Here is a 24,880-nt window from a genome sequence, read left to right on the forward strand (position 1 = left end):
GGAAACAATCATATTCAAAAATGTGTTAAAATAATGCTCACTGAAAATAGGAAAATGGTCTTATTAAAAAATATAAGAAGCAATTTACAAAACAAAAGCCAGTTATATAAGATGATCAGAAAAGAATGCTTGCTGTAAGCATTTTCTAAGGTACACAAAAAGCTAACCTATCTGACACTGGTCACCAGAATGTAAATGAATCAATTTACGATTGAAACAAGGACCGTGAGTGTAGTCAGAGTAGGGTGAGGGCCTCGGGGAAAAAAGCAAGATATTTGCAGTCAGAGCCATGTAACTACATGCAAGAAAACCCCCCTAATAAAACTCTGTGTTAAACATTCAGCTCTAGAGTCATTCTTCAGTGAGATCAGTTGGTGTACCCCAGATAAAGAAGAGTAGCACATGTTTATTTTATGTTAATCATTTATAATCATGTATAAGATTCACTTCAACATGCTAAAAGGCCCAGACCTACGAGCTGTCTTTCCTCCTTCGGATCTAATGAGGTGATTTTGCAAACTGGGCAAACTAATTTAGCATGCAAGCCCAGCCATAACACAGTAAAAGGCAAGAAGGATTCCACCTTAAAGAGAAGATTGCACTTAACTTACTCTTTAGCAAACAATGCCTCAGCCCACCTTGGGGGCTGAGCAGGTGGCCCTGTTTCATATGCCCCCAGACCAAGAGGCTGGTATCACAGGGAGGAATGAACAGAGCAGGAGGTTTCTTGTATCGGGTTACTTGTAAATATCCTAGGACCACTTACTAAGTCCACACCCCTAAGCTTTTTTTCATGTTCTCGAAAAATCCTCATCTGCCTATAAAACCCCCTAGACAATGCACCACCCCGGACTCTCTTGTCCCCTCCTGGCATAGCCAGGAGCTCTGTCCTTTCGCTTTATCTCTAAATAAAAGCCTGTACCTTGCTCTCCTACCTTGACTGTTTGTGAAACTCATTCTTCAGAACCCTGGCATCACCATTTCAAATACTCAGGGGTCCTCTGAGCTTTCTCCTCTCATCAGACTACAGCTCTCACTGTCCAGTTTTAACTTTTCTGGGTTTAAGTCTTTATGAGGCTGACTTTTAACTTAACCTAAAAGGTAACTGACAACTACCACACGCAATTTAGGGAAATCCAACACTGATGTACCCCTAGCCAAGGGGCAACTCAAACACAGTGATTTAGAGAAACACATTCCAACTGTAAGTCCTCTCTGTTAATCCCCTTTTAACCTAATGATAAAATGGAAAATTCCACTATATTTTTAGATACTCTCCTAGTCTTCATAGGAGGTATTGAAGAAATTAATTAGGAAAAGGAAGGATTTTAGTTTAAAATAATCAGTAAGGCACACAGAATGGGGTTCAACACCCTGCAGGACATGAGAGGAATACAAAACATGTGCAAACCTTCTGGATAAAAATCACTTCCCAATTGTGAAAGAATCAATAGATTTAACACTCTTTCTACAATTGAATATAATGTAATCCCTTTGACGATATAAACATAGCTTTAATGTTTATATGAAAATGACGAACTGAACTCCCTGACACAGTCACCGAAACTCACTGAACCACAGTCACAAGTCAGGGTGGTGCCCAGGCAGGCCAGCAGCTTTCCCGGGTCCCTGACCCAACCCCCAAATGGCCACTGTGACCTTCACAGGGAGGTTCATAAATAAAAGGCCCATGGTCCTGAGAGAATGTGAAGTGCTCAGTAGTGATGGGGACAGAAATCAGATCTCAGGGAATGGAAGGGAGAGCAGGTGTGCCAGCAACGGCGGAGAGGACCCTTCCCAAATCCTCGGGACAGCTAATGAGGGACAGACCAAAGCCCAGAAGGCAACCCACAGGAGGAGTATCGGGTTACAGGGGCAGAGTGGGGACAGTTGGAGCCAGGAAGGGGAGTGCTGAGGCCCTCGCCAGCCTCCCAGGTTGTGGGCACGGGCGTGGTGTGGCTGAGCCGCCAGGGGCCAGGTGGGAGGGGTGGGGAGAACTGCCCAGTCCCTGGGGATGACATTCCAGGGAACACATGAGGCAGGGCATGCTGTGGACTCCAACCATGAATGGGCAGCAACGTCGAGGGAGTCAAGCTTTGCTGAGCAGAAGCAGGGCCCCTATTTCAGGGAGGAGGAGAATAAAAGCCAAGTGTGGGACTGGAAGACAGGGATGGCCAGAAGCAGGGTCTCTCTGTGGGAGTGAGAAGGCGACGGGCCAGGGTTGACAGAAAGGCAGGCTTCTGAGTAGCCCTAGTCTCCACGAATACCCTCTCCTGGTGTATTACACAAGCCCTGCAGGTATCATCAGCTCAACAGCCCCCTTTTGCAAGGCTCTCAGCCACTGGCAGATAGCTTTTAAAAGCTTCATTTACATGTTAGGCCCAAGTCACAAAAAGCAAGAAAAAGTGCTAAACGGAAACACTGAAAGCAATTCAACACATTTCTTCATTTTCCCTATAAATATGGACCAATCCAAACGTCCTTCTCATCTTTTAACTTTTCTTTTTTATATAAGAGACGGATATCAGGCATCCTTTGCCACACCCAGTGACCCAAACAAGCACAAGCAGGCCCCTTGGCCTACAGGGTTCCCAGGGAGCAGCACGCGGAGGGCAGCATTTCCGCCTCATCTGTCAACAACTCTGCGAGAAATCCCAAACTCCCAAAGGAGTACTTCTCTATAAAACCAGCTCACCCTTCAGAATAAAAATGAAAGTGTCAGAAGAGCAGCAAGACACCTACCCCATAAGGCAGCACACAGGATCTCAGAGTTAAATCTCTTCTTGTATTTACGAATCTCTGGGGTGTCACTCTGTGGCCTAGTGTTGGTGGGATTCACATTGACCACTGAGCCCTTCCGGGTAGGGTCCTGCCTTATGGCTTCCGGTCTCATTCCATCACAGGAAAATCCCACTGAAATACAGTACACTTGAAATTATTTTCAGTACATATAAATGCTGTAGCTGCTTCCCTCCCCCACCATACCTCAACTAAATATTCATTTGTCCTAACTAACTCTGTCAAGAGAAACTTGTAAGAAATGTACATGGAAAAAGGAAACTGACTATGCAGCTTGTTGCAAATAAAGCAACATGAGCAGATGGGTGTTTCTGTATCCCAGGTCAGCCTGTGGATGACCACCGGCCAGGCCCAAGCCACCAGAAAGAGTGATGCAAAGAGACCAAAGTCCTGTTTGCCAGCTACTGTCCTGCTGGTAGCTTTTACTTACCCACAGAAGTCACTGTTGTCCCACTAGACGGAGAAATCTGTAGTAGTCTGGGGTCTATAAAAGGTGTAAAGGAGGAGGAAGATTTGTGTTTCTGGAGTGTGCTACTAGCGGACTGAGTCTGCAATGTAAATTTCAATTTTATTAATACAAACGACATTAAAAAGATGAACATAAAGCATTTCAATCCAGTTCTATACTGCAATGCTCCCCAATGCAAAAGCCCATCCCTTTGGCATCATCCCCCCAAAATGCTCTCAAGGACACTTCTGCATGTGCATGACACTCCCGCATGTGCATGACACTCCCGCATGTGCATGACACTCCCCAGTGCAGGCTGCTGAACCTGAACCACTGAAAGAGCTACACCTCTTTTCAGAAATATTGTTCATCTAAGACAGGAATGCTGCAGGCTACCAACAAAATCTATACTTCACGTTCCTAGCTTTTTGTACATAAATAATTGTAATGAAAACTCCTAAAGGAGGCTTGAAATGTCCTGGTCTCAATTCATCAATTTCTGAATCTACTCTCCTGTCTCCAAAAGTCCAATTATTCTGTGATAGAATACTGACAAATCTTAATTTTATACTATTTATTTTAAAGTGAGCCTCTTGCCAGAAAGCTACAGAAGTTTTGGCTACCATAGTTAGGTGCATCATCATCAAACCCGTATCAAACAGGCTCATTAGTGAAAGGTGCAAATGACAAAATAAGGCATATCCCTTCTCCTAGGAATGCTAGTGTCTTGGTTAATAGCGTAACTGAAGACAAAAAAAAAAAAAAAAATCAAAAAACACAAGAAAGTGAAACAAATTGTTAAGTGGAAATGTAATGACAATTAAGAACAAAACAAACAAAAATAAACTTGCCAGTTTAGTGAGTTAGGAGCTACAGTAAATACTGTACATTAGCACAAAATGGAGAGCAAAGTTTAAATATAAGGAGGAATGTGAGTGCAGGTGAGACTTATCACTGGAGAAAAGGAACATGTCTGATCAAGTGCTTCCATCCTGTACCTTTCCATCCGCCTTGGGCAGCTGAAAATCCCCAGGCCCTGGAGTCCACACCCTCCGAGCCCACGCCCTCCTAAGCTCCCACCTACACAGCTGCCTACAGGCTTTTGTGCCCTGTCCCCTGAGCAGTAGCCAATCTGGCCAATGGCCAATCTGATGCCAAGCCTGCCTAGGAAGTGCTCAGCTTCTCAGGGGACAGGATTGTTCTGGTTCTTTCTAACAAGGGAACCAAAATAGGAGCCAGCAGGCTAGCTGGCAGTTAAATGTTTACAATGACAAGATTGGCTGAGGCTATATGCAGCTTTCAACCTCCGCTAACTGTTAGACAAGTGTGTTTAAATCAAACCTCCCATGACATCAAAATCACTTGTTTAAGTACAGGGTGCTCAGGGTGGACTCTCACTGCATTTGGGGGCATAAGCCTCTTCCAAAGAACAAAGGATTCCCCCAAGCAGCACCCTGACTGAGCACCACAGCCAAGCCTTTAGAGCGAACCACAGAGATTTCCCACTAAAAATTTCAAGTTAAAAAGCATATTCAAGACCTTTGCCATTCTTGCTTAACATCCTAATCTAGGTTTCCCTGAAAATCACTTGGCTGCTTCAACTCTGACTGATTGTGAATTTCAAGGGAAAAAGTCTTTTTAACAGGGTTGGCAAAAACAAGAGTAACCAACCCAGAATCCACCCCCAAACACAAAAACGATCTGGCCCTGTTTGAAGGAGATTCCTGTACACGGTAACAATTTTGTCCAGATAAGGCCAAGTTTGCTGATCAAATTATTCTGCATTTCATTTATTGGATAAAAAGAATTAAAAGAGCAGATTCCACAAACAACTACGAGAATTTCATGCCAAATATATCATGGATCTGAGAACACAGCAATCATTTTATTTAGACTTTTAAAAAATAAAATGAATAAAGAAAGCCATGCAACTACACTATCTAGAGAAAAGGGAACAGTGCCCTGAACCAGCAAGTCTGGAGGGAAATTGCTCTATGGTTAAGGGATCTGTATGAAGACCTAACACATGTTATTTGGGGGCTGGGAGAAGGGCAGATGACAAGAAGGTGGGTGGGTAGGGGAGGGGGAGAGGCACTGGGAAGGTCTCCCCTGCAAGCTAGTACTCGGCGGTGCTGGTCTGACCCTAGGAAAGCAGCCAGCTGTGGTGCGAGACATACCTCATTAGTAGTGAGCTTGTCCTGGGGTGTCTGTGGGGACATGGTGGGTGTCGGCTGGCTGGAGGATGGGGAGGAAGAGGTGGAGGAAGTGGAGGAGGAATGGCTTTGCTGTAAGAGATCTGGCAAGAGGTGAATGCGACCGGCAAAGCCATTGCTCTCATGATGGCTGGCACGCTTTTGGTCAACTGTACTCTGTAGAAAAAACAGGCACACTTGTCTCGCTCAAGCGCTGCTGCAATTGCCTATGACCCTACTGATACCTGACTTTGTTTTAATGTGCTGTGTGACTTCTCAAACTCTGCTCAGTTGTCAAGGAAAGACTGGAGGAAACTGGCCTCAACTACTCACACTTCTCACCAAATGCCTGAACTGAGCCAACAGCCAAAGGATCCCATCTGGTGGCCACGGATGGGAGCAGTGAGTGTCTAATCTTGTTTCTCTACCACCCTAGCCACTGTCACCAAAACCCCTAGGGCTTTTTTGTTTCCTTTTTCATCTTTCTGTGTAAAGCTCTAGGAAGTACTCGGTCACTTCTTTCAATCCTGATCTTTTCCATGTTCTTCCTACTTCCTATCCAAATACATTACACATCCAAAATACCAGAGAGGTGCCACGTTTTAGCTGAATGAGAAACATATCATTTTCCTTACATCTAAGCTAAGAAATGAACAGACAGTTGTAAAGCTTGGTAATCTCAACAGAGCAATCTGGGTGGCACACATTTAATATCCAACAAGTGAGAAAACTAACATTTTGGAACACACGAGGAAGACCGGACCTCCACCTCCCCACCCTCTGCTCCACGTGGCCCTCCCTGGGACCAAGACTAGGGCTTCCGCTCTCCAGCGGCACCGTGGGCCCCCAGAGCTAGGAGCTCTGCTTTGGACTAGGGGCTGCCTCCCCGCCCTCGGCAGGGCTCCCCCATGGCTTTCCTATTGCTCAGACACAGACTGTGAAACTCAGCGTGGTGCTTGAATGAGAGCTGCTGCAAAACATGCAGAGGAGCAGCGATGTGGGGTGAAGCCTGCTGGCTGCCTTCTTGGCATGCAGCACACACCTGCCTCCTTGGCCCCAGCACACTGCTCTCGGGGTCTTGTTAATATGAGAACAGATGATGATGTAGAAACAGCATGAGTGAGTGAATGAGCAAGTGGGTTAATGACCACAGGAAAAGCTCAGCCTCTAACAATGCTGGGAAGACACGGGTACCTGGCGGACGATCAGCGTGCCCTCTTTGGACGGGGTCATGGCTGGTTCGCTTTCCACATCGTCATGGACAATCATGGTTTTCACAGATTCCGTTTCACCATTGCTCAAATTCAGAGAAGACCTGTTGCGACAAAAACCCAGAGGTGGAGGGTCATAATTCCACAAGTTGAAGATAGCCTGGTTTAGATTTTTCACCTTTTCGAAGTCATAAGATGAGATCAGGGTATAGACATAAAGTTTCCTCTAGGAAAAAAAATGTTTGGCATTTTCCATGCAAGAAGGAATTTTCTACCAGTACAGTTTGTTTCTGAATGAAAAAATTCGCATGAATCCTACAGTTAAAATAAACAGAACTGAAACTTCCCTTTTATCGTATCTTCAAATTAAAAAGAAAAAATAAAACACACTAGGGCTCTGGGCTCTGGGGAGAGGCACTGACATGCATGCACACAAATGAACAGAAGGGGGAAACAAAGGCTGTCTGCTGTGAATCTGTAACAACTAAGTGTTAAATGTTCACAGACTCTGCCAGGTTGAGAAAAACTGTCCCAAGTGGAAACAAGGCTTAGTGGGGACACTTTCATCCTCTCTTAAATACACCAAAGACTGACGCTGCTCTGGTGTCCTCTGGCCCTGACGTGGGTTCCTCAGCCCCTTCCTGCTCCACATCATCGTCCTCCTCGTCTGTCGTTCCCGACTCCTCGCTGGACGACGAGTAGTCGGTCACTTTGTGTGGGGGCCGCACATCCTCCACTGCTCGGAGCTCTTTGGCCAGTGCAGTCAAATCCTAATGCACAGGACAGAAGAAAGTGAGGCAAAGGGAAAAAAAGTGGGGCAAAAACAGTAAAAAATGACAGCTCTGATAAAAAAGAGCTGTGATGTCAGATCCGTAAAACTGTTTTGTAGAGTATTTACCAGTATCATATGAAGGTGAACTCTTAAAAGCTGTTTATAGAGAAGACCAAAAAGAGTCAAAAGGCAGACAAAACAAAAACAAAAACTCAAAGATGTTCAGTGCCAATCTCCTAACAAAAAAAATAACAATCTGGTTAGGTGATAGTGTTTTTTCCCTCGACTATAAGATAAATTCTAGATTAACAAATGGGTGAAGACAGGTCCCTAGAATTTGTTGTGAAGATGCCTGTGAATAGTCTTCTTTTGAGGACATTATCCAAAAAGCAAGATTCTAGTTAAATAGGGCTGTCTTAAGTACGTATCTGGTGAAGTTTTTACTTTCAATTCCAACTTTTATTTTTAAAAATTTCAAACCTACAGAAAAGTGAGCAGTGAGCACCAGCATGCCTCTCATTATCTTGCTTCCCCTTCACTGACTACGAACAACTTGCCATGTGCGTTAGCAGCTCCTGCCCTGTGACGGGAGGCAGTGAGAACTCGGGCTGCTGGGGTGGGGCTGACAGCGGCCCACCTTTCCCCATGACACTGCCTATGAATGGGGACATCAGGGAGAAGAGCATCCACAGCGGAAGGTACTATGTAAGAGGGACTTTGTCAGCCTCCTCTGTACATTTTAGTGTTCAATCAATTACCCAAATATTATTTTCAGGTGTGATTATTATTTATAGTCTACATTTTCATATAGAAAGCCAAAGTATATCTTTTCACTTGGGCATTTTATTTAAAAGTAATGACTTTTTAAACAGTGGGACATATGGCTATCTCCCCTTTTCTGCTCAGAAGTTCCCACAGTTTTCTTTTTCTTCACAGTTAAGGCCAAGTTTCTTTGAGCTTGAGCCTCTGGAGTTAACAGATGAAGCAATGGACTTTGGGTTTTATCAACTATTTCATGATTACAGCTGTGGCTTTTTAAGAAGTTAATTTTTAAAAGCCAGAGTTAAGAATAATAAAAAATGCATTGCAACAAATTTTGTGTGTTGGAAAAGATGAGGCCCAAGTTTGGGTTTTTTGAATTCTAGAAAAGAACAAAAAGGCAACTTGAAGAAGGAAAAGGACTGTAGGTGAATACAAGCAAAATCTGGAAGGCAGTTAGACCACTGTTCTGACGCTGAGATTCTCAGAGGCGGGGCTTACCACTTCACCCTGCAATCGAGGTGGCGTTTCATTGAACGAGAGCAGCCGTCAGTGGTGAAGGATGCACAGCGTGAGGCAGCGTGAGAGAAGGCCAGGGAGTAGGAGGAAGGGCAGAAGTCAGTCTAAGCAGGAAATCAAAACTCCCAACAAGCTTACAGCCCCAGGATGTGTGCACTTCCATGGGCAGTTAGTGCCACAAGGACTGAAGGAGGAGTGGGAGAAAGGGCCATGCCCGCTGCTCCCAGCTCCAAAAGGCAGGATTTTAAAAGCAGGTGAGTTTAAGGTGACTTAGAAAAATTATTCTAAGCTAGTGTTGTAAATGGCCACATCATCAAGAACAAACACATAAAGGTTAATGCTAAGCAAAGATACAAAAAAGGTTTCTCTTTTGTATTTTTTTAAATGACTGAAGGTGGGGCACATGTGACTGAGGTGTAGGGCTGTCCTTGTAGTTTCTCAAACCTGAGGGGCCCCACAGAAAGAACTGCAGGCCTCCCAACTACACAATGTAATAGAAAGGTCTCACTCAAGTATTAAAATCTTAGAAATGAAATGAAAACAAGGAAAATGGATGTGCAATTCTTACAGCAGGCTTGAGAGGTCTAAAAACCTCTTTTTTATCTTCAGGTTTCTTTACTGCGTTCTCTAGGCGCTGAGATGGAGAGCCTTCAGATTTGGATGATGCTGGAGACAAAAAAGACGGATGCATATAAACATACAGGCATGTGTCACCAAGCTGACCTTGCCCATCAGGCCTTTTGTCCCCGCTAGATTACCTCTGTGAGCCCCACTCAGGAGGGCTGACTCCTGACACAGAATCCCCACTGCTGCACTCTACAGTCAACCCCTTACTTGGATTCACATGTGCTCACAAAACCCTGTAGAGGGACTTCCTACTCATCTATTATTATGAGTAGGTTAAAATAATGAATACCACAGCGATATTATAAGGATTAAAGGAGATAATGCATGTAAAGTGCTCACAGTGCTAGGCATGTGTAAGCCTCAAAAGTTAACTTTATTACTTTTATATTTAAAATTTTGGCGACTATTAGTGTTCTCAGCAACCTATACTGAAACACTGTCTTGTGATAGGAGGCTGTGTAAAAACCACGGGTCTTAAATGACTGAGAAGGGTTTCCCATACACTGATCATAGCCCAGTACTGTTAACGGGGAAAGAGAAAACCAAGGCCCCCTACATCTCACTCTGAAGCGCTCCCCAGAGCCGCTCTGAGATCCGGGGTGGGACCCCGGCTGGGATCCTGAGTTGCTGGACCCCGAGGAGCTGCCACTGCCAGGCCTGGGCACCAGCTTCTCCACTCTCTCCCACAGCAGCCTGGGCTCGATACTGCTGTTGGAAAAGAGGAGAGAGCAGCTAAGGAACTGTCCCAAGATGCAGTGGCAAATTATAAACACAGGGAGTCTCTCTCTCTGTTTGCCCCGTGTCAATGTCTCTGAAATGGATGTTTGAGAAAAACAGCCTAGAAACAACATTTAATATTAAATTCACCCCAAGTTTTACTGACATCATTCATGGATTTTTATCTCAGATATCTTAACAAACCCAAAACTCTTAATGGTAGCCTACCGTTAGCAGACCCAAAGTCTTGAAGAGGTGGAGAGGAAATGTTACTGCTTGGATCTAGAAGTGTCACTGTTTCTGTCACAGCTACGAACTCACTTTCTTAGTATAAAAAACTCCACATATACAATGGCACACACAGTCATACAGGGCCAGGCTGCTGCCCTCATCCACTGCCCCTGGGCACTTTCATGTATGGAGTGTAACCACACTCCTCTGTCCGACCAGTGTGGGACACGTGCCCATTCCTGCCACGGGCGCACCCAGAGCACGTGTTTGCTACGCAGGATCCCCGTGCAGGCTCAGTCACAGGAGAGTCCTGTAGTCTGCTCTGACTGCTTAAGGACTAAGAAGGCTCTCTGCAGCTTCTGGGCTGCCCTCCATCTCATGGCTTCAAGGTACACAGAGGTTCCACGTGTACAAGGCTAACTACAGAGGTTCAGTGATGATCAAGTACAAAATATTCAATATAACAATCTTGTGTTTCACTAGAATGGTGCTAGTCAATGGAATGTACTGAGGCGATGAAATGTTCCAGAGCTGAGCTGTGTAACATGGTATCCACTAGCTACATGTGGCGACTAAGCCCTCAAAATGTGGCTAGTGCACCTAAGGAAATGATGTTCTGATTTTATTTATTTTAATTATGTTAAATTCAAATTTAAGTAGCCTCATGTGGCTAACAGCTATTGTATAGTACAGAACAGCTCTAGATCCTAAAACTATTATTTGATAAATTCATTCATTTATTGCAGACTGTAAGCCAACCACTGGTTGTCTTTAGCAGCCAGCCTGTCTGTGATTCTATACCACTTCCAAGACCTTAGGACTTCCTGCAGATAGTACACTCTGTCAGGTTATGATTTTCTCAGAACCTCTCCCCACTTCCCTGCTATTTCTTTCACTTACTCTTAGAGACAGGTGGTTTTCATTTTAAAACTGCCACAACACACAAATGGATTTAGGTTCTTTTTTCACTATAGATCAATTTGGTATTATTCATGTTAACGGATTTTATAACAGTTTGTCATTTATAACCTGATCATCTTTTTGCCACAGAACTTCACGATGAGGAGCATTTTCATGAAAAGAGACAAAGCCAAACTATAGGAGACTACAGTAAGCCTTTCCTTAGCTTTACTCCTCTTTTACCTGGTAGAGTTTCTTTGACCTGCTTGGCTGTTTTGCTGCCCACTGCCCTGCAGTGGGGAATCCCGACGGGACAGAACAGGGGAGCGAGATGTTGTTCTTACAGGTACCTTTGGGGCAGAAAACACAGCAATTAAATTATTGAAAATATAAGGAGGAGAAAAAAAAAGATTTCCCTATCAAAACATATTTTTAAGGCAGCCCTAATCATGTTGGCCTTACCTAACACCAACCTACCCTCGACCCTGACCTGTCCCTGCCCTCTACTGATATGACAGAGAAAACGTAGTCAACAAGGCACCAAAGGAGCCAGGGAAGGAGCCTGTCAGTGCTTCTTTATAGCATTTAAATGATGCTTGGACTGAAGCATGGTGGCAGGGGACATATAATGCATTTTGCTGAGATAATGTGAGAATCAGGAAAATAAGCTCAAAGAAACCAAACGATGTTCCACAAATGGATCAGTAGGAAACAAAGACTGGTAGCAAGCAAGAAAATATTCAGAGGAAGCAAATTCCAAATGGATTAAACGTAAACTAAAATGTTCCTTTTTGTTTAGTTTCACCATTAATTACCAAAAACAAAACAAAAATTTAAAACCCAAAACAAAATCCCTAAACTTAGAAAGAAAAAAAACATTTTATTTGAAATTTTTATGTTAATTCTTTTCCTTTTTAGATATTTTCTGAAAATTTCGGTATTGGTTAATGTTACAAAATAATTTGTAGCTTCCATATAAACTTATAATAAGACAACCGATAAGCTATATTTTTATTCTATTTGCATATGCCCCTTAATTCTGGTGAAGTCACCATACCCTCAATTAAAGTAAATAATTTTTTAAAAAATAATAAAAAAAAAGAAAGAAATAAAGAAAAAGCAGCATACATCTGTCTTTCTGCTTCTTACCCTTGGAGGCACCTCGTCACTGTCTGATCTAGACCAAGCCTTTTGGGTGGGGTCAGGTACCTCCGACTTAGAGTCAGAATTCTGACTTAGCACCTCACTGCGGGAAGGTGGACATGGGTCCTGACAGCGAAGATGGTGGTGTGCAAATTTGGGAGGAGAAGGGTCACTGAAGGAATGGGATCGCGAGACAGGGGAAACATTGTTCTTGAGAGATGCCAGGTGGGACCACTGTACCTTACAAGAAAACAAAACACAAAACATTCAATGCGTTCTGCATACAACGCTTTTCTGGTCAATACCAAATCCAGAGCAGGAACTAGGGGGGGAAGCAAAGTGGGGTGGTACAGCATTAGGTAAGCCACGCAGTAAAACGGGTACAATCTTGGTGAAGAAGCGGTTGTGGAACACAATATGTAGAGAAGAACTGTACATTTATAAGGAAAATTCTTTTAATATCCAGACAAACATTACAGGTATCAGTAAACAAAAGAATTTAAAAAGAAGACTTTCTAGACCTCCTGTCCTGAAAGTGGGGAGAAGAGCGTGCTACATGCACATCCATGCCCAAGCAGAGACTGGACAGGCAGAGAGGGAGAGAATCACAAGACAGACACTGCCATACATGCAGACCTATCTATCCATCCTCATATTACCTGGTGGTGTAAAATTTCAGACCAAGTTAATAATAAAACAACACATTTAATGAGCAAAGAAAAACCCCTCATGCTTTGACAGACTATAATTGTATAACTTAAAAAACAACCAACTTTTCAAATAAACCAACAGTTTTGCTTCTTTATTCTCCCAAACCTCAAAACACTCAAACCTTTGATTTCCTTAGAAATATTCAGTACTATGATTCCTAAACTGTCTGCTGCTGGAGTTTTCCCTCTACTTGACAATTAAAGAAATGTGACAATTGTCAACAAAGTTTATCTGATAGCTTTTAAATTGGGAAAACAATCTCTGAATTAATCTGTAATTTCTTTAAATTATATTTTATTTTAAAATAATTGTTCAGTATTCCAATTTACCTACTATATACCTATTATATCAATGCACTTAATGAAAACTGCAAATATCAAATCACAATTGGTTTAGTCCTTCTGAATACAAGATTCAAAATTAGTTCCAGAGCTATGACTTCTAGGTAAGTGAAATAACTCCAGTTATAGGTGTAACCCCAGAAGTCTAAAATGTTTAAAATTTTAAGGGAGAAAGCATGGAACTAAAAGTATTCTCTGCAACTATAATAAAAAATGGATTTAAAGTTAGAATCCTACATGAAAAAGTCTCCCCAAAGAATGTTTCCACAGATGTATTTCTACAGTGAGGAGGAAGAAAAGGGCAATTATTTCCAGCACCACATTATTTAATCATTAATATGGTCCATGTAATTCAGGAAGTCGTATTTTCTAAACTGTCAGTGGATAAATAAGAAAGATTTTCTACTTACGGTAAGTTTACATTTCAGAATAAAAACTTTAATCCTAGACTCTTCATACAAGTGCCATCAAACCTACGCCATGAGCCCCTCTTCCCTTCCTGCCTCTCCTTTCACTCTGTCCTGCTTCCTTCCGCTCTTCTCCCTCTGGAGTTGCCAACTTGCTCCCAGGTCAACTCCCCTGTGATCCCGTGTAATTTCCTCCCTGACTCCCAACACCTCCCCCACACCCACTGCATATGTCCTGGTTCTTCTTTACTTTTTTTTAACATCTTCCCCATCTGGGGATTATTTACTATAAGCACATTCAAAACTTCATTTGAGTTTGTTTTTCAGAACATCACAGCTATATCTATCACGAGAATATGAACTTTTGTCCCCCATCACATGCAAACAGTGACAAAACGATTCAGGCCCAGGGACTTGCTCCCCATATTCCTACACAGCTGATGGAAGGAAAATGTCTGGGTCAGTTATTTTCAGCAAGAGAGTGGGAATCAGCATTTTAGGGCTAAGCTCTTTATTGAGGGTAATCACTGAGATCTACTTTGTTCTCCCAACCCCACAGAGGGCTCTCTGAACCATACAGCACTCATCCAGACACAGCAGAAGGCTGTGGCAGACCCAGTGAGAGGCCACGATCTTTCCCCCGGCCCACTGCAGGGAAATCTATACCTTAACCATTGGATCATAACCTATTTGGATCTTGAACCTTTTGAGATTCTGATAAAAAGGCCCCTTTCCCAGAAAAGGGAAATGCACATTTCAACCAATCAAAAAATTCTACCTGGAACTTCAAGGCAGTCATTGGCTCTTTAAAGCCCTCTCACGGAAATGGCCAAAAGCCAAGGACCACAGGAAAGGTTTGGCTTCTTCCTCTATGGATGTATGATACCAACCTTCTAAAAGCTAAACTGAAAGATTTTTGTATTAGAATGAAGATGTAACTTGTTTATGAACATTTGAGTTAGGGAAGGCTGTTGGACTGAAAGAAGAATTCAGTCAGTTGGACTGAAAGAAGAAATCAATCTAGATATTCTAGATTGTGCAACAGAAATCTTAAAAAAAAAAAAAATCATCTCTTCTGTATCAACTGGGAGTATGTCTTCTTTAAGTTAGTCCAAAATCACTCCTGCTACTCTTCTCTTTCTAAAGGAGGTTAACACCCTGAAGCGAACATCATAAGACGCCTGTGGTTCAGTGAGCCTCCTCAGCCCACAGCCCCCAGTGGTTGCTACCTGGGGCTCAGCTGGTCTCTGCAGAGCAGGATGCACAGACTCGGAGTTGCCGTTGGAAAAAGACTCTGATCTGGAAGGCACTGGTGGCTCCAATACTCTGCCTGTCTGCTTAGACTGGGCTTCAGGGGAGCTGTGGTTAGTTTTCCTAAATCTATCTTCCACCTGCATCAGAAGAGTTAGAAGACACAACTCAGTGTTAGTAGGGGATAAGCAGAGATACTCAAAAAGCCTGAAAGCTCAAGGACTCTGAAGAGCAATTTTCCATTTTCTTCAAATGCAGGAAGAGAGGTGGCTTAGAGAGGGAGGAGGCAAATGCAGCAGGACTAGATTTCAATCAGGATAAAGAAATAATTATGAAGATAAAAATTGAGAGGCTACCTTTAAAATCTTTTCTTGACCAGAATTCTACGACTACACATGATGATAAAGTAGAAAACAATCTGTCATAACCAACTAAACCATTAGATTAAAAGACTATGCTCAGGAATCTAAAACACATTGCATCCCACCAAAAATAAGGGCATTCTCCAGAATAAGCAGACACTTGTTTCTAGAATCTGCTCTGCCAGGGCAGGGCACAAGATGCGAGGCCACCGCCTGCAGGCAGGATGCAGTGCCCCTTTCCCAGTGACCCAGAACAGCACAGCCGTGCCCCTTCATTACTGCGGGACTCTGTGCAGGCCAAAGGCAGAAGTCCATACACAAGTCCCATCAGTGAAAGGTCAGTAAGCCAGGCCACTGGCACACTTCACCCTCACTGCAGTTTTAGAAAAGAGCTGACCGGCCACCATTCCCCCATTTACATTTTAAAGAACAGTTCTGCCATACAATCCTGTTTGGTGTTCAAGGTTCGCTAATGGAGGTGCTCTGGTCCTCAGGAAAAACATGAACTGCATTAACAGACCTTGGGCCAGTCCCTTCAGTTCTCTGCTCCTCAGTTTCTCAGCCAGAAAACCAAAGGGGCCTCTATGCCCCGTTTCCCCCTACATCAGCAGGTCTCTATGGTCCTCCAGGTGCCAACATCCTACAGCTGTGAAAAGTCCTTATGTCACTCTCCAGGGAAAAGTCAACACACAACCAACAGCAACGCAAGAAGATACCTCTCGGGCTCTGTCAGCTGGCTCGTAGTGGGCCTTCGGCTCCGGGCCGTGGTACGCGGCCTTGCTCCTTTCCTGCTGTGGCGGCGGCTGCACCAGCTGCGGGTGTGCCCTCCTGTGGTCATGCTGTAGAGATAGGAGATATGCTTGTTCTTGTTGCAACTGCCTCTGGAGCCTCTCTGCCTGCCGGTGCTCCTCCATTTCCCGCCATCGGCACTCCTTGGAGAGGGAGAGAACATCAATCTATGGGGCACTGGCACGCTTGCCTCACCTCTGGATTCATCCTCAACTTTTTAAAGACACAATGCTTTCCCCACCCCCTTGTTTTACAGCAAAGCAAAATGGCTGGGATTTTAAGTAGCATATTACCTGTGGAAAAATCTGACAGCTTGTTGCTAACCATAGTATCACTGAACAGAGTGAGAACGAATTCAATTAAGTGTTGGTTTTGGTGGTTTCAAAAGATACTTGGAGTATGCTAGGTAAAAATCCTACGGCATGTGCTTTGAACCTTCAGTCCTCAGCATTCGAGTCTGTTCTCTGAATGCCAAGTTCTGTTCAAAATCCTGTCATCTACCAAATGAGAACGGTTAACTATTAACGGGAAGTAGTAAATAAAAACCACCTCGAAATGTGCCCAAAGCAGTCTGACCACAGAGGACGTCTGCATTCGCACCTGGCAGCCAGCCCACAGTGCTAAGCGCAGCTGTGCCGAGCCCGGGGCAGGGCAGATGAGCGGGCCCTAGCACTGCACAACAAGACGGACGTGGGGCGTTACCAGTAACATGGCCTGCTCCTGGAGCAGCTGCTGCTGAAGGATTTCCAAGTGCCGCTGCTCCTCTTCTAGCTGTCGCCTGATATACTCCTGTCACACAGAAATTACCCAGCAATCAATTCATCCAAAAGCAAAGCATCAGGACCACATGAACGGAGCCCCAAGAACCGTCTGCTCCCATCACCTTTAGTGGTGATTCACTTAGTGATGAACAGCCAAAATATCTGTCCAGAATGTTCCCAAGAATTTCAGACTGGCCACCAAGATCTAAAGAGTCTAATAAATAATGACACGTACTCTGAGGACATACACGAAGGCATTTGGAAGTTTTCTGTTAGAACACAGCTGTTACATACAAATGCAGGGTTTAAAGGACCGTGATTTTCCACTTAAGAGAAATCAGCAGTTTAATTAGATAGGAAACCAGAGTTCTCATTTTAAAAGTCTGCTTATTAGTCATCATTTATAAGCATGGATTGCCTATTTTTAAAACCCAAAACCTATTTAATATTAAGGTAAAATAAACATGATTTGTGTTTTTTCTCAGATGATACTAGATTCGAGAGATCTCCCACAAATGAGCAGACCCAGGCGCTTCATGGTGAAGGCGTGTAGGGGGGCTGTGTGTGAGAGAGAGGAGGAAGGTGGGAGTGACTTGTTTTCAATGGGAGAGAGAGACCTCTGTAACAAGGCAAACAGGTAACACATCCAGAATATGTAGAGGAAAAGTCCAGTTGTTAAGGTACAAGCATATTAAACGGGGCAGAGGACCTAGATCTATGACCCTGAGCAAGCCCTCAATCTCTCATTCTCAGTCTGGTTATTTGAGAAATAGTGTACCTTCGAGGTTTTTATGAGACTCAAATATGATATAGTGATGAAGTAACTTAAAAAAGTATGAACACTTTACCAACAGAAGATGTTTCCTTCCTTTTCAACAGGGAAAAAAGCTAACTACTCTAGAAGGGGAGCAGAATAAGGGGCCATGAGGAAAAATTTCATTCTGAAATTCAAGTATTTCTTTGTAGTGTCTACTGGTGACCATCCCCCTGAGGTACTGTGCACACCGTAACACAGTAAGGTCATATATCTGGCAGAACAGAGGCTTCAGTTACCCAATACTTCTGACTGAGAGAACTCTGGACAATGGAAATCATGACCTTAGAAACCTTGATCTTACAAAGCAAATGTAGCCCCAAAAAAGCCAGTATGTGGGAAGCATATCCACAAGGCAAGGCATCCTGATTCCAACCTGAGTTCCAAGCCCCACACATCTCAAGCCCGACTCTTCAAGGCACACGCTGTGCCAGGAACTGCCCAGCACGGTGTACAGCCTTCCCCAGCAAGGACGGACAGAACAAGTTGACTCCAACTCATCTCCTCTGAACTAGACAGCATTAAAGCATAACTTGAAAGATCAAGTTAGTACTCTTATTTGTTTTCTGCCTTCAAAACACAGGGACAATCAGAAAATTCACATCTCTCCAAATCACAAAGGCCCTAACATGCAGTGAATGAACACAGGATACAATTATACACGTACACAAACATGCACACTTGTGCAGAAATGACATGTTTCGTATAGCACTGTAAGAGACATGGGGAATAATTATCTTCCAAGAGTAAGGAAAACAGAATAAAACTGAGTTCTGATGCTTTTCTGTTTAAAGAAGAGGTGAATACTTGCTACACACAAAGCTAATGACTGCCATTATATTACAGTGTTATTTTCACACCCTCTTCTCACAAATGGGGAGAATTATCCCTAGGTAATTTGTCTTTTAAAAAAAATCTTGTATGATCTCTCCTCTCTTCAGCCCCAAGTAAAAATGAAAATATGAAAAAAATCCAAAACTCGCCAGGTAACTGGCCAGTAATGTCAATAAGGTAACAAATGAAGAGTACCAAATTCCTAGGAAAAACTAGTAAGCATGCAGACCCAAATCTCGGAAAGCCCAGGGAATACAACTGGACCAAGGATAGGAGCTGAAACATCAAATCTGGAAGGTAATACCACTGTTTATAAGTATTTTAAGTATGAATTTCAAGTGTTAAATTGGTCCCCATTCCTATAGTTTTTCTCTGTATTCAAAACTTGTAACAAAGAGTGATCAATTCAAAGCCATGAAGGGCAAAGAGGCTGACAATGGGGTCCCCTCTGACAACACAAAGCATAATTTTTGTTTGCACGGGTGGTTCAGGAAAGACAACTGTATCTGCATTAATTAAATACTATAAATAATACTAAAACACGATCTTTTATTTTTTGGCTTAACAGAACATTATTTTTTCTACTGGTACATATGTATATACTGAATTATATGCAAACACAATAATCAGTTACACACTTGGAATACTTTCAACGTTTCTCAAAAAATTTCTTACAGTTGGTTTTTAATCTCATTTTTAAATTAATTACCATCCAAGTATTTGGGATTCAATGCACTTAAGCCAAACCTAAGAAGATATATTCAGAAATCTCTCAGGTATAATATTTAGAGACCACTTAGCTGATTTCAAGAGGTTTCTAAAGTGTCATGATTTACGTATCTTTTTTGAAGACAGGAGACTCAGTTTATTGGTCTGTTTCCAACTGTGTTTCACTATTTTTAAACTTCCAAAGTCCTGAAAATGTGTGTATGGGGGGTGGGGGGTGGGGGTGCACATGTGCGCACGCGCGCACACACACGTGTACTTTCTGCCCCAAACCCCCGACTCTGCCAGTAACACACCTCACCGGGCCATCGGTGGCGCATTCTTTCATGAACTGACCTGCTCTCTTTCTACTCTCCTCTTCTCCTCTTCTGCCCGTCTCCTCTCCTCCTCTTCTTTCCGCCGTCTCTCCAACTCCTCCAGACGCCTCTTCTCCTCCTGTTCTCTCCTTCGCTGTTCACGTTCTTGTTGCCTTCTGGCTTCACGCTCTCTCCTTTGTTGCTGCATCAGTAAAGACACATAATTAGCAGGGACCTCCTGGCTGTGGCTCTCTTATTAGTCTGCCGACCAGTTCACAGGTAGATGCTAATAAGGGGGGCTCCCAGACCCCACCCCTACTGGCCAATTACGTCCACATTGCCCCTCGGCCCATACAGACCAGCTTCCCCATAAACACTGGTCCAAGGTGCTGTGTTCCTGTGAATCCTTCTAGGGCTGAGTTTCACTTTGACATCGATTATTCCCCATTCTTCACTGTGCCACAACAAATAGGGGACAGGAATCCTTTACCCTTGAGTATCACTAACCAAGTTACTCAGGGCCCTTCAGTCAGACGAAAATGAAGAGAAAAGAATAAAGCAAAGGGGAAAATAAACAAGGCAAAGAATGCAGAAAAATAATTTTAAAGGAGAAAAAAGAAAAAGTACACATCAGGAAAACAGGAATTGACAAATGCCATCATTACTATGAATATAAAAATAAATGCCACTGAGCACATGCTTATGGTGTCTCATGCTGTGCTAAGTATTTGATATTCTTTATTTCATTTACTTTACGTAAGATAATTCTTGTAATAAACCAGAAGTAGGTATTTCACTTCTACTTTACAGAGGAGCAAAGAGGGTCAGCAAAGGTAAGTAACCTGCCAGTGTCACCCGGCAAGCTGGCCCCAGCTCTAAGGGCCACTCTGCCTGTAAAGCTGATCCTCCTAACGACACCACCCTGCATCCCAACCAACAGGCGCAAAAGGTGCTCCTGAATCACCAGACCTGCGCTGACAGCCCTTCCTGAGCCAGGTCGTCTGTGTAACTCCACAGTACACAGCAACGTGACACACTGGCTCTCACCTGGCTGCTGCCTTGTCCAGTCCCAGACACCTGCCAATACAGCACTTCCACGGTGCAGAGCATAAAGTCAGCCAACTCTTCCCATGAAATGAGAAATGCCTAGACTGGGGCTGCTTAACAGACCTCTCAGCAGTGATGACATGTTCTGCCTCCGCGTGTCCAGAACAGCAGCTGCTAGCCACACGCCACCAACTGAGCACCTCCAAAGTAACTAGTATGACTGAGGAACTGCGTTTTGAATGTGATTTTAACAATGTTAATATAAGTTTAAATAATTGTATGTGGATAGTGGCTACTATATTAGCACAACTCTAGAGATATACAGCCATCAAATTTCTCAGGATACAGGGAGCCAATATTAATTACCACAAATTATAATGCAACATGAGATTAACTATTAGACAAACAAGCAAGTTGGGGTAAAGCTATTAAACACAAGCCTCTGTGACGGGTGCATCCAGTGGGTACTTACTATCGTTGAAGTATTCCTTCTGGATGTCCCCCCACCCTCATCTAGCATTCAGTCTGAGGCAGATACTTACAAACGATTTCCTGAGAAATGCAAAGAAACGCCCTACAATGTCTAAGAACTGGAGAAAAACGTTCACCTGGTGTCCAGTCTCTCTCAGCTGAGTACTACATCACTATTACTTTTCAACAAGGTTTTGAGTCAGCTGTTGCCCCTACCTCCTCTCATACTCCACGTTTTTGTTTTTTCCCCCATTGTCTGCTATTAGAATTCAATGCACAAAACTTAACGGGTTCCCACCAGTGGGGATGGAGTCCTAAGAAGAACTGAGTTCCTGTCTCAGTATTTAGAAACCACAACTTTAACGGCTATGGCATCTTTACTGAATTCTAACATGTTCACTGTTCCCATGCAATGGCTGCCTGTCGCTTTCTCACCGGATGCTTTATGCTTTTTCTTTTTCTGAAGTCTTACAAGAAAAATCAGAGACTAGTCTTTTCAAACCCAAATCTAGGGAGGACACTGACAGCAATCATCCATGGGTCACAGGACTTGGGGGCTGAGGCTTTCTGCACTAATGCTTCCCTTCCATCACGTGCAGTCTGCACACGGGAGCACGACCCAGGCACCTGGCCCTGAACCCCTCAGAAGGCAGACACTTTCCTTTTTAAAAACTTGCTACTAGAAGATAAAACAAATGAAACCACTTCCCCTCATACCAGACCTCCAGGAATCACATAACAGAGTAACTGAAGGGAAGAAATCTAAGAATCACATCCAAGCAGGGTATACTGGAGCCTTTCCTCTTCAAAGCAAATTAAGATATTTTATTGTGTATCTTTTGCTTTTACTACTACACAGGAGCAAAAGGAACAGGTTAGTTTTCAGCAGCATATCATCTGCAATAAATATAGAGCAGCTAAGAACACAACTACTTTTCTAACACTGGTAATGAAAATCACTATTATTTTGCCAAACGGGAAACATAGTTTGGCTTTAAATACAAATTATTTAATTCCTTCAGATATTACTGGCTAGCCATATTTTCCAAAGGAAAACATCATCTGATCTTTTCTGTTGAGTAAAAAGGCATTATTATAAGCTTTTAAAAAAGCCTCCTGATAAACCTGAAAAGTAAAATTAGAATCTATCTCATTCAATTTGCTCTAAAGCTTAAACCACACCGTGTTTTCCTTGAAGAGGTGAACATGGAAGCTTCGGGGAGCTCTAGTCCTGAGAAATGGGTGTGCTCAACACCAAGTGTACTGAGCCTCAGGACTACTTGAGTTCTGAGGGACGATCCTGGGTAACGCTCCTGACGGTCAGGACACTTTCTGGTTTATGAGGGAGATCACTTGCTACAATGCACGGGGCTTGGTAACACCTGACAGGCCAGGTAAGAAGAGCCCCACTTGGGGCTGAAAACCAGAACTGACACAACAAAGGTGGACAGACAGCCACCCTCTTGGATGTGTATAACAATCTTCCGCAGAGTCAGCTGGACAAAAGGAAAACAGAACAAAGCAAGGAGTGCCACTGCCTTACACCTCCCCCCAGCGTGACAGCCAGGCCGCAAGCCCGTCCAATTAATGCGGCCAGGTCAGAGGAGGCTAAGGGTTTCACGCACTGAATTTTTACAACTTCCAGGTAACACAGGAGCCAGGATGGGCTGAAAGGGAGTTCTCTGAGAGGTTCTGGGATGCACCATGGAATCCTAGAGAACTGAAATGAACCAAGGGATTGGGTTGTAGTCCTGATCCAGCTTCTCCTCTCCCTGCCTCTGCTTCCTGACGTGTGTGTGCAGCGCAGCGTGACAAGCCGTCTGTACTAGAAACCATCATGGCGTGGCATCTGTGAGGAGTATCTTTTGGAGAAAGTCAATAGTTGATGTTCAAAGTGAGAAAAAAAAAATTTTTAAGGTCTCATAACTTGTGCACTATAAGAGAATCATTCCCATTGGAAAAATGTGGGCTTCACCCTTCCTTGCCCACCACCCTGGGGTTGTGTCCTTATGCAGTGAGATTACATGGTCAACACAGAACTGAGACAAGTGTGTCCCTATATCAGCAGCACCTGAAAGTGAGCAACACAATCAACAGGAGCACAAAACACCTACAACTTTAATTTACTTATATCTATAGCTCAGCCCTTTAAGACAGCTAGTTTTGCATGTTTTATAATGCACATAGCCAGCACAATAGTATATAAGTAAATATATTTGTCAGATATACATGCTCAATTTCTTTACTGCCATGTGCATGATTAAAAATCACTGCAGGCCACTGCACTGCTCTCAACAATGCCACACAGCCACAGACACACCCCACAACAGCCTCAGAGGTGTGCTCACTGCCATTTCCTAATGTACCATGCAGGCTACTAAAAACTATTTCATTTTTAGGAGTGATGCTGAAGTTAAGGTACCTTTTAGCCATGGTGTCACACTAACAGAAAGAGTATCCACAGTTTCACTTCTCTTGTCCTCTGTCATTATTTATTTTTTTAATTCTTCATTTTGAAAGCAAACCCATATCCCCATCTCTGCTGAGGCCTTCCTTGGCTGTTACCAGCAAGGACTCCTCCAGGAAGAGCTGTATGAGGATAAAAACCTCATCGAGAGTCCCAAGTGCTGCCATGCTGAGGTGTGGCCAGAATGACTGGTTGCTCACCACACTGGCTGCCACTCAGCTGGTGTTCTGGTACAGCCTCGTAGCCAGTGCAAACCAGCCTCAAAATCCACATTTCTGCTGTGACTCCAGAGAAAACGGGGCGTTGCAAAGGAAAGGCAGAGGCAGTGTAGCAGCATCACAGCTGGCTTTGCACATGCCGGCCCCTCGCCTAGAACCATGACACCCCAAGCCCTGGAGTGGGTCTGATCTCAGGCCCAGCTCACTGCCGGACCCACTGCTCATGCTCATCTCACCTCTCCTGCTCTTCATCCCTGAGCTTGTGTCACCTAGAGCCTCAGGGACTGATGGGACCTTGTGTACATACTCCGGTCACATGCACTCATTCTCACAGGTGGTAGTAAGTTCCAAAGCGGTGAAATGTGTAGGATCCATTTTCTTTGTTATTTCCAAGTCTGAAAAAAGGCTTACAGCTCAAGGGGAAATACTAAATTCAACTACATGCTACTAAGAAGCAAATTTTAATGCTCTTCCAAGTAGCTTTTTCCATTTGATTTATGTTGTAACTTTTTAAATCAAAGTACTATGTACTTTAAGAAGTCAAAAAGAATATAAGACTTATGTCAAAAATAAGTTGTTCCTTCTCACTCCCAATTCTTACTTCCAAGGTATAACCACTTTCAATGATTTTGGCTTTTCTCATCGTATTTTACATTCTTATTTTTAAATAACAAGCTTATAGAGCTATTTAAAATTTTTTCCCACTTTAGACACCATCCATTGACTTCTCCCAAAAAGTCACGCACCACATGATTCCATGCTCTGAATTTAGTCATGTGACCATTTCTGGTTAAATGAAAACCTCATTCAAGGATGAGTTATTACAAGTACCTTTCTTCTTGGTTTTCTAGGGAGTTACTAATTGCCTTACTTAGGATGATCACCAAATCACGTGGAGTTTCTTCCTACCATAAAGCTCCTCCCAACATGGTCAAACATACCAGGCATTCTTTACCTTGGGGATCCACCTTTCACAGCCCTCTCTTCTCCTGAGCCAACCAGGCTTCCTGTACATCTGTCCCCCCACTTCCAGGACTCCTTTTGGGCCCTCTCCTGTATAGGATCCC

At 43.5% G+C, this 24,880-nt stretch overlaps 1 protein-coding gene across 50 annotated transcripts in view; it reads right to left on the minus strand.

Moving 5' to 3' along the window:
* MAP4K4 (mitogen-activated protein kinase kinase kinase kinase 4) overlaps positions 1 to 24,880 on the minus strand; it is a 197,964-nt gene that overhangs the window by 16,520 nt on the left and 156,564 nt on the right. For 3 of the 50 annotated variants that reach the window (XM_057496894.1, XM_036907333.2, XM_036907335.2), the window contains 13 exons: positions 19,651 to 19,812; positions 16,882 to 16,968; positions 16,107 to 16,322; positions 15,007 to 15,168; positions 12,325 to 12,558; positions 11,419 to 11,525; positions 9,884 to 10,035; positions 9,269 to 9,366; positions 7,245 to 7,420; positions 6,634 to 6,754; positions 5,425 to 5,616; positions 3,230 to 3,347; positions 2,743 to 2,913 (listed from right to left, as the gene is read on the minus strand). In XM_057496894.1, coding sequence (XP_057352877.1) covers positions 2,743 to 2,913; positions 3,230 to 3,347; positions 5,425 to 5,616; positions 6,634 to 6,754; positions 7,245 to 7,420; positions 9,269 to 9,366; positions 9,884 to 10,035; positions 11,419 to 11,525; positions 12,325 to 12,558; positions 15,007 to 15,168; positions 16,107 to 16,322; positions 16,882 to 16,968; positions 19,651 to 19,812 — 1,996 coding nt within the window. The remainder of the gene's footprint in view (positions 1 to 2,742; positions 2,914 to 3,229; positions 3,348 to 5,424; positions 5,617 to 6,633; positions 6,755 to 7,244; positions 7,421 to 9,268; positions 9,367 to 9,883; positions 10,036 to 11,418; positions 11,526 to 12,324; positions 12,559 to 15,006; positions 15,169 to 16,106; positions 16,323 to 16,881; positions 16,969 to 19,650; positions 19,813 to 24,880) is intronic. The other 47 variants (XM_057496896.1, XM_057496912.1, XM_057496895.1 and 44 more) reach the window with 31 other exon arrangements.

The sequence above is a fragment of the Manis pentadactyla genome, chromosome 2 (assembly GCF_030020395.1).
Source record: "Manis pentadactyla isolate mManPen7 chromosome 2, mManPen7.hap1, whole genome shotgun sequence".
Lineage (NCBI taxonomy): Eukaryota > Metazoa > Chordata > Mammalia > Pholidota > Manidae > Manis > Manis pentadactyla.